The sequence below is a fragment of the Arachis ipaensis genome, chromosome B08, assembly GCF_000816755.2.
Source record: "Arachis ipaensis cultivar K30076 chromosome B08, Araip1.1, whole genome shotgun sequence".
In the NCBI taxonomy this organism is placed as follows: Eukaryota; Viridiplantae; Streptophyta; class Magnoliopsida; order Fabales; family Fabaceae; genus Arachis; species Arachis ipaensis.
In genome coordinates this window covers 1,628,832-1,637,777 of record NC_029792.2, presented here as the reverse complement: position 1 = coordinate 1,637,777, position 8,946 = coordinate 1,628,832, and the positions used below count along the sequence as shown (strand labels likewise).

Below are 8,946 nucleotides of genomic sequence, written 5' to 3'. Positions count from 1 at the left end.
TGCGCACACACACAAAATCAATTAATCAATCAAGATGTCTGATTTATTCCGCAACCATTCAACTTGTTACAACACTCTCAATTATATGTTTGGGAGCAAAGTTCTGTCTGAGGACTCATAGGTTTTTTATTTGTTTGCATGCACGTTTCAAATATATTGTCACCATTAGTGGAAACTAAGAAATGGTTTGTCAGGAATGATTGAACGGTCATTGGCTCACAATTTGGATATGGATATATTATTGATATAGCAAAAGGAAAAAAGGATTTTTATGGTATATTCATATGCAGCTGTTGCTATAATCTTGTTATTTTAGCTACAGGTTTTCTTTCCCGTTTCTTTGTTTATTCCGATTTCTTCATAGGCTGTCCATTTTGGTTTTAAATTGGCTATTTTCTTTTTCTATACTTTTCAAGGGGATGGGATCAGTTTGAAACAAATGAGGCCTTGTTTGGTGTAAAAAGCACATTCAATGAGGAACTATATACAACAAAGCTTGAAAAGGGGCCTCGGACAAGAGAACTGGAAAAACAAGCCTTAAGAATAGCAAGAGAAATTGAGGGTGAGGAAACCCAAGATCTGCATCTTGCGGAGGTTAGTGTTGTTTCAACTGTTAGGTTCTTTGTCCTATTTGAGTTTTTATATACTGTTTAATATATGTATCCCAAAAAAACCTGTTTAGTCTATTTAAATCCTCAAACCAGATGGATTTTGTCAACAGGAAAGAGGACTTCACTTTCATGAAAACTTTGATATTGATGAAGAAACTAGATTCTCTTCAGTCGCTAGGGGTAAAGGTGTTGATGATAGCGGATATGATGAAAATGAGGACATACTGTCTGATTCACTCAATTCTGAAACCTTTGGTGGTATACTTGGCTCAGTAGGTAAGGGACCTGGTGAAATAACTGGTGGAAAAGGGAATGATGGAGCACTAGCAAATTCGTCCTCTTTGGTATCTCCTCAATCCATTATTTGATTTCTGAAAGTGTGATGATCTCAATCATTTTTCACATTGGATGACCATATCCTTACTTGTGACTTAATGTGTCTTCACATACATGTTTTTTAGTAAAAAATTTCTTTATATCTACTTGATTTGGCAAATATTTGATTACTTAAAGACACTGGTTTTGTCATTTCATGTTCTACTACATTTTAAATTCGTGTTGATTGATGTTAGTGGATTACGGATGCTGCATATCTATATCAGTGTGGATCATTATATAAGTATTTTTCTCCTCTCGTAAACCCATAATTACGAGGGAGATAAACTAATTTGGTGAGATAGATCATTAACATGAGACTTACAGTAAAGATTTCCCTTGTGAAAAACATTGGGTGTTATTCTCTCAATTTGCCATACTTTTTCTCCTCTTAAATAGTAATTATTTGTTTGCAGGATCTTCCACAGTCATCTCAATCAAGCACTGGTGTGGATTTAAGCCGCTCTGGTTCTTATGATCATGCCAAGCAATTGGCATCGGAACTCCCTACTAAAATCTACTCATCTTCAGACGAGGAAAACAGGTTTTTGTTTCCTTTTTTTCATGTTATGATTAGTTGTTTCCACTGTAATCGTTTTTATTGCTTTCCTAATGATGCCATTTCTATACATGAAAGCTTTACTATAATTTTCATATCCTCCACCTTACAGGATTCAGGATCATTTGGCCAGTGATCTACATAGATCCAGTGGTAATAACAAGGAAGAAAATCAGAAAGTAAGTTCAAGTCTTAGCATTAAATCTTAAACTTTTGTTTAAAGTAATATTTCACGTGATATCTGTAGGTTCTACCACTCACAATACTTTACTTTTATGTTTTTCTTTAATTGATGCAGCAATCTGAGGATGTTCAACTGTCAAAATCTGAAGGTTTGTGAATCCTTTTTTATCCTCTTGTATCATGTAAATTGGGCAGTTCTATAGTGTTGTGGCCAACATGATTAAAGATGAAACTCAAGTATTATCATATAATTGATTATTTTGTTTCTGCCTGACTGCACTCTCCCAAGTGTCCTTTTTTTCTTACCGTTGCAAATCTGTGTTTAATAATCCTGATGAAAAGAAAAAGGATATTTAGAGGACTTTAGACTCTGTTAAGATCCTTTTTCAAATCTTCCTCCATTTTATCACGCATGAGAGAAGAGCAGAAGGTTTTTGTCAGTACACAATAGTATTCATGAATGCCGCTCCTAAGTATGCTTGAAACTAATTTTGGTGGCTGCTTCTTACACGTGTTCCTCAAATCTTTAGCAATTTCAGGTGCAGATTTACATGCATCACTCCACTCAAAGAAAGATGGCTCTGATAAAGGGGTATTATCTTCTAATGTCACCTCTTATACCGCTTCATCTCATGTTCCATCAAAGACTCACGAAAAGACTGGCTCACCTGGGGATTTGACTCAGCGTTCACTTGCTGGAAAAATTAATGGGGAAGCAAAGTTTGTAAGTCCACGTGGGACATCATCTGCTTCAGATTCTGTGGGAGGTGTGGCAGCATCCTCTGGTCTTGGTTTGTCTCCAAGTTCATCTGTTGGTTCATTGTCTTCTGAAAAATCAACTCTTAATCCCAATGCCAAGGTGTGCAAGTTCAAGATTGAATTTGAAATAAGCCTTATTTTGCGGATTCTGGTCTTTTGTTTTACTGACTAATGTCTCTTGAGGCTCTTTTTTCTGTTTTCCTTTTTATTTTATAAGGAATTCAAGCTCAATCCTAATGCAAAGAGTTTTGTTCCCTCTCAAACACCTGTTCGGCCTCCTACCCCCGTGTCCGATGGTTCCTTTTATTTTCCACCCAATGTATCTACTGTACCAAATATGCCAGGCATGCCCATGAGTATTGGAGTGAGTATTCCCTTTTCAGAAATTCCTTCCTATTCATTGAGGAAGCTATGTATGATACTCTTTTTTTCGATTTTAATTTTTTACCCTTATTCTTGTATTAACTTTTAATTTAATAGGGCCATAGATCCATACATGAGAGTTTGCTACGAATTTGTTATGCTAGTTAGTACATAGTTTGCTAACTCTTAGAGCATATGTTTTAACATTGCATCAGCCAGTGGTGCAGAAATTTGGTAGGTTTTATCAATAGGGACTCTTTACCTTTAAAATTTAGGACATTTTCTTTCTAGAGCATTGTTAAATAGTTTGTAAAGGAGACTATGCAGGATTATTAGGGTCTACTTTTTAATCCTTTCTGCCTCGAGTTTGTTTCCAAACTTGATTATATTGCATGTTGTTCACAGGTTGGACCTACTTTTACTGGGCCACAACACATGATATATAATCCGCAGGTAGCGCAAATGCCATCTCAACCATATTTTCATCCAAATGGCCCACAGGTAGGATATCCATTATAGTAAACTTTACCGGTGACTGTTAGTGGATATTGGTGCTTTATGCTAATTCCTTAATATTTAATTGCAGTATGGTCAGCTTATTGGTCATCCTAGGCAGGTTTTATACATGCCGAGTTACCTACCTCCTGTAAGGACTCTTGTTTCGCTCAATTTCTTTTCCCCTTTCCGTCAGATTTCTTCATCTTCTTGTGCTTCAGGTTTTCTGGAAACTCAACCGTTTACTTGGTTATTTTACAGGAAATGCCATACAAGGGACGAGATTATTGAGGACTTGGCTGTTTGTGCATTCTTGGCAAGTACATTCCTTGCCTGAAAAGAATAAACTTAGTGGATGATTCGAAAAGTTTTTAATTGGCGATATCCACAGCTGATATAGGAACATCATATACTGGCTTTTATAGGCAAGCAGGATCATTCTGAGATATGTTTTTATGTCCATGTATTAATCCATACATCTTTCGGGATTTCTCAGGTTTTGGTTGTGTAAACTAATAACTTAACTTATATTGATCCCATGTTCTTTTTATTTATTTTTTTTAAATTCTCTTATTACTATGCAACATCTACTTTTAATTTCTACGCATTCATCATCCATGGCTTTACTGCCATGTAAGTTTAGTACATGCTTTCGTTGACTTCATCATTTGACTTTTGGTTTAAACATATAAACAATGAGCAGTCTGCCCAAAAGTACTCTAAGGTACACCTAGTTATCGTTAAAAGAAAATTGTCATGTGTGCTGCCCGTATTATATCCTTAAAAAAAGTATATTTTCCAATCTTAATTAGGATAATTAAGCTTTGCTATTGTTATATTACGTCATTATCATACCGATTACACCCAAAGTAGCAATTCTTGTCTTGTATTGCCTCCTCAAAAATGATTTTAAAAAGATTAATTAGCACAATAATAAAACACTAGATAAGTTCAAGATATCTAATTTGATAGCGCAAAACATTTTAAACATGTTGTACTAGTTAAATAAATTGTGATAGTGTAAGCAAAACTTGCCGAGTGTTACACTTGGTTTCAAAAGTTAGAAACACGCAGGGTAAGTTCATATTAGGCTAGTACAAAGTACGCATTCTCCTTTTAGCACGCACGTACGTACGGAATGTAATTCTGCTTTCCCCTTTTTTTTTTGAGTTCTTTTCAGCTTTTCTAACTTCATAAGCTAATGCTAGCGTAATAAAGAAAAAGTTAAACACAATGAGTATGCCACTCTTTAAAATCACAAAATATAGTGCGGTGGAGTAAATGTCTTTTTCTTAATTAATATTAATCCAACACAATTAGAACTGTTGGTTTTCGCTCACAGCTGTCTGTGACATCGTAGGTGTATGATGTCCGAGATAAACAAAACTAAAATAAAATGGTTTGCTCATATGATGTGATGCTAAAATGAAAATGACAATCACATTCTATAAAATAAATTTGAGAAATACGAATTAAAACTTGTCTAAAATAATTTTTCTTAACATCCTATTATTGTCATGATACCATATATATATATATATATATATAACCTATAGTTATATACACTGTACTTCATAACCACCCAAAACTGATGTATTATTATTTTACATCAATATCATTGCCTACACGATGATTTGATGCTTTCTCTTATATGGACCGTCATTCTTTGATTTTTTAAATTTATCTGTTTGCCATCGTTCCGGAAAGATGCCAAACTTGCAATCCTTTTGATAAATAAACCAAATTTGTACCCTTAATATTTTTGTAATAATTTTGTATTAGTGTTTGGTGAGGTGTGTTTGTCCAACATTACTAAAGCGTACAAAATCGCACTGAGTTGTCATATCAACTAATCTTTCTAAGCTCCTTCTTCATTTCTCGTTAACTAAGTGGAGCCACGTTTCTCCTTTCTCTCTCATATTTGAAGCGGTGTGAATATGAAGCCACATACTAAAACCAATATCAAAGTTTGGTATGGTTTTGCTGGCTATATATATTATATATAATTATTCATCATAGTACTTTGATATATTACACACGTCATCATCCAGCGAAGACAGATTTTAATTAACTAAACTGTCTCATATTTAATGTAACTCCTATTTTCATCGTTTGAAACCATCCACATGTCAAGGAGCATTGTTTTCTTTATCTTTTGACTTTTTGGGATAGAAAGAAACTCAATATTTTCATATTTAATTATTTATAGTTATTATTGAATGGCAAAGCATCATGATTATTTATTTATGGACAGAAAAGAACAAGCAGGATCAGAGGATAAAGAAATAAAAACTGAATTGTATAAGAGGCATATATAATTATTAATTTCTCTAGTATTAACTAGTTTTATATGTATTAACCTATGAAGCACGGACACTTTGCTGAGTTGTCGTGTCTGTGTATCGGACATATTTCGATACTCACCGTTTGACATTCGTGTCTGTTGTGTCTAAACCGTGTCTAAATAAAAAATAAAAAATTCTTCTCCGGACACATTTGGACACACCTAAATACCATCACGTGTCAGCGTGTCCGGTATTATTTTTAATATATATTCTTAAAATAAATTTAGATATAGTATATATTACTATTTATTAAAATAAAAAATATTATAAATACTTGATATAATTAAAATAAAATATTAATAATAATTATAAAAATTAATTTATATTTTAATATCAATAAAATATTAAAATATCATTACGGTTTATCTAAAAAATACTTTATATTTTATATGTATACGTGTCCCGTAAGATTTTAAAATTTGCGTGGCGTGTTCCGTGTCGTGTCGTGTCCCGTGTCCGTGTCAGTGCATCATAGGTATTAATTTGTTTTTTAACCATTTTATTTATTACAACAAAACGACAAAAATGTAATGGCTCCACTGAAAAACGATTTTCTTAGTATTCTTATCAGATAGATATACCAAACAAGATCAGGTGTAAAATAATAACTTATAGATCATAGCTTACTTGTTTTATTATCTTATTTCTTGGTAACATATATCATAATAATAAAAATAATAAGTGAGAAGTGGTGGTGGTGGGGGTGACTATAGTTGGTAGTGTTAATGTATGTATTTGTGTAGAATTATAACTATTAAACATAATCTAAAAACATTATTGTTTTGTTTAGCAGTGATGATGAGTGTCCCTTGAATTGAAGGGTCAAGACTTAAGAAAGAAAGGGTGTCTTAGCACCAAAGCTAAGTGAAACAAATACAAAGACAGACAACACTGAAGAGAGTTTTAAGTGTGTGATTGTGATTATGTAAATGAGAGTGAGAACAAGTGCTTCTTCTAAGCTTACAACCTTCAAAGTTCAAACCCCAGAAAGACACACACAACAGTTTCTGGTTTTACACCAATTCCCACTGCTACTTCCTCTTCAAATTCCCTAAATTTCCAAGGTTTCTTCTTAATTTTCTTTATTTCAGTTCACATTCTTTTCTTCCTCTTTTTGTTTTAATTTTTGATGTAGTTGTGAGTCAACAAAAGGGTAGCATTTGGGGCTTGAAATGATGCAACTAATCTTATAATTTAATCATAAAAAGCAGCAAATTGCATAAAACAACATACTTGCTATTGACTATGTCTTAGATGGAGTTTTTCTTGCTATGTGTATCTTACTATTTGCTGATGGCTGATTCTTCACTCACTCACTCACTCACAGTTATTCTTAGCAATGATTTCTTTTTTGTTGGTTGCTGTGTATGTTATGAACTCTTTATGAGAAGAGTTGAAGTTGGGAGGCATAGTGGAAAACAATGAAGTGTATGTGTGAAAAAGACTCTGCTCTATGTTCTGTTCATGCAACACCAGCCTATGTTCTTGGATGCTCATCATCATGGGGTAATTCTCCTGAATCTGATGTTGTCCAACAATCATCCATGTCTGATAAATTGAACTTAAACATGGGTGTTGTTCTGCCACAACAATGTCACAAGAGTAGGCCACTAAATCTCCAATTTCAAGAGCAGGATTCATCTTCAACTCTTTCCACCAATCAATCTGGTACTTGGGAATTCTATATAATATAGTTCTTGTTTCAAAATTTGTTATTAGCCTTGGATTTGATGGCTTAATTGGTATACTTGAAACCAGGTCAAATTTCTATCCAGCATAGCAATTCTTCAGCTTGTTCATCATCACTTAGCAGAAATATGGAGAAGACTGCTGGAAATCAAATCAGTTCTTCAATGGGGATTCTTGATTTTTCCTTCCCTCCTTCGGAACTCGATCGCGGCCAATCAACTGTAAGTAGTTATATGGTTGTGATTTTTGCGATGAAAGACATGAATGAAGAGATCATTTTAGTTGGAATGTGTGTTTCAGGCTCCAATTGCATTTCATTGTGCATATCCATGCTATGGTGGCATACTAGCTGCTGCATATGGCCAACACTCTAAGGTAATTAATTTAGTAAACTCCATTCATTTGTTCTTATTAGTAAATTCTTGTTTTCTACCACAAAGTTTCTAAAGTTGCATGCTTATTGTTCAACAAGTTTCTCTGTTGTATTTTGTTTCTCTTTGAAAATGTTTCTTAGTTTTCCTTAGCATATTGTTTGATCTTTTCTGTGTATATGTAATATGATTGGTTAAATTAACTATTTGTGGGTGGAAAACTTTCATCTTTTTGACCCAATACTTTCTTTGCTACAAACTTTAAATTACTGAAAATGAGATCATTATATGAGAGCATGATCATTCTTGTTAGCATCAAACATAAGTCATGATTATTCATTAATATGCAGGTAATTGGAAGTGAAGCAGTTCGGATTCCTCTGCCACTTGATCTGAGAGAAGAACCTATATATGTGAATTCAAAGCAGTATCATGCTATATTGAGACGTAGACAGTACCGAGCTAAACTCGAAGCACATAACAAACTCATCAGAGATCGCAAAGTAAGTGCATTTTCTAACTAATATCCATATATCAATCTCTCATAAGTCATAATCTACGCTAACTAATGTGACAATATAATTAGGATCAATTAGATCATGTTAAAAAAGAAAGAGAGAACAGTAGAAAAAAGATTTGTGTGTGTTTAAGTTGTCTGAAATGATATAATATAAAAGAATATTTATAGTATTAAGAAAATCGAAATAATAAATATTCAGATATATTAAATAATAATTGATCTAATTGATTCTAATTATACTCTAACAATTAGTATTGTTCTACAGCCTTATCTTCACGAGTCTCGCCATCTACATGCACTGAAGAGAGCTAGAGGTGCTGGTGGACGCTTTCTCAACACTAAGAACCTCGACCAATCAAAGGTTACTTCTACCACCACCACTTCCTACCAGGCTTACATTGGAAGGGATATCCAGGACTATACGGCAGATACCGGTGGCGCCGCCAGTCACCGCCGTCTGTCTGTTCTTATGTGATCCCCTTGCAGGGCACCACCATGTATTCCATTTGGGAAGTCATCCTTGGCTCATCATATCTATATATATATACAGTTTCTGTCTTTATGTAAAGTTGTTACTGAAGAACTATTAGACGATGATTTAGTCAAACTTATTAATTATCAACTTCACATGAAAATAAATTCACGCGAGTTTCTGTTTTTATTAGTATATATATTA

At 33.8% G+C, this 8,946-nt stretch overlaps 2 protein-coding genes across 7 annotated transcripts in view; both read left to right on the top strand.

Annotated features, from left to right (window-relative positions):
• The window catches only part of LOC107612866 (polyadenylate-binding protein-interacting protein 3), a 6,513-nt gene extending 2,589 nt beyond the window's left edge, over nt 1-3,924 (top strand). For 2 of the 4 annotated variants that reach the window (XM_016314630.2, XM_021108521.1), the window contains exons 6-15: nt 417-594; nt 722-955; nt 1,403-1,530; nt 1,658-1,724; nt 1,844-1,877; nt 2,259-2,587; nt 2,705-2,851; nt 3,256-3,351; nt 3,437-3,496; nt 3,607-3,924. In XM_016314630.2, coding sequence (XP_016170116.1) covers nt 417-594; nt 722-955; nt 1,403-1,530; nt 1,658-1,724; nt 1,844-1,877; nt 2,259-2,587; nt 2,705-2,851; nt 3,256-3,351; nt 3,437-3,496; nt 3,607-3,636 — 1,303 coding nt within the window. In that variant the 3' untranslated portion in view covers nt 3,637-3,924. The remainder of the gene's footprint in view (nt 1-416; nt 595-721; nt 956-1,402; nt 1,531-1,657; nt 1,725-1,843; nt 1,878-2,258; nt 2,588-2,704; nt 2,852-3,255; nt 3,352-3,436; nt 3,497-3,606) is intronic. The other 2 variants (XM_016314632.2, XM_016314631.2) reach the window with 2 other exon arrangements.
• Nucleotides 6,360-8,931, top strand: LOC107613794 (nuclear transcription factor Y subunit A-8). Of its 3 annotated transcripts, XM_016315948.2 has the most exons (7): nt 6,368-6,766; nt 6,947-6,951; nt 7,076-7,358; nt 7,449-7,600; nt 7,680-7,754; nt 8,101-8,253; nt 8,536-8,931. In XM_016315948.2, exons 3-7 carry the CDS (start codon nt 7,112-7,114, stop codon nt 8,743-8,745), a joined length of 837 nt encoding a protein of 278 aa, XP_016171434.1. In that variant the 5' UTR covers nt 6,368-6,766; nt 6,947-6,951; nt 7,076-7,111; the 3' UTR covers nt 8,746-8,931. The 3 variants fall into 3 exon arrangements, with proteins under 3 accessions (XP_020964178.1, XP_016171434.1, XP_016171435.1); XM_021108519.1 differs by lacking the exon at nt 6,947-6,951 and having other exon boundaries at nt 6,360-6,754; nt 7,082-7,358; nt 8,523-8,931; XM_016315949.2 differs by lacking the exon at nt 6,947-6,951 and having other exon boundaries at nt 6,369-6,754; nt 7,082-7,358.

Coding starts and splice junctions, on each gene's coding strand:
- LOC107613794 (XM_016315948.2), top strand. CDS start 7,112: ATGAAGTGTATGTGTGAAAAAGACTCTGCTCTATGTTCTGTTCATGCA. Junction 7,601..7,679: donor TCGATCGCGGCCAATCAACT/GTAAGTAGTTAT, acceptor TGTGTGTTTCAG/GCTCCAATTGCATTTCATTG. Junction 7,755..8,100: donor CATATGGCCAACACTCTAAG/GTAATTAATTTA, acceptor ATTAATATGCAG/GTAATTGGAAGTGAAGCAGT.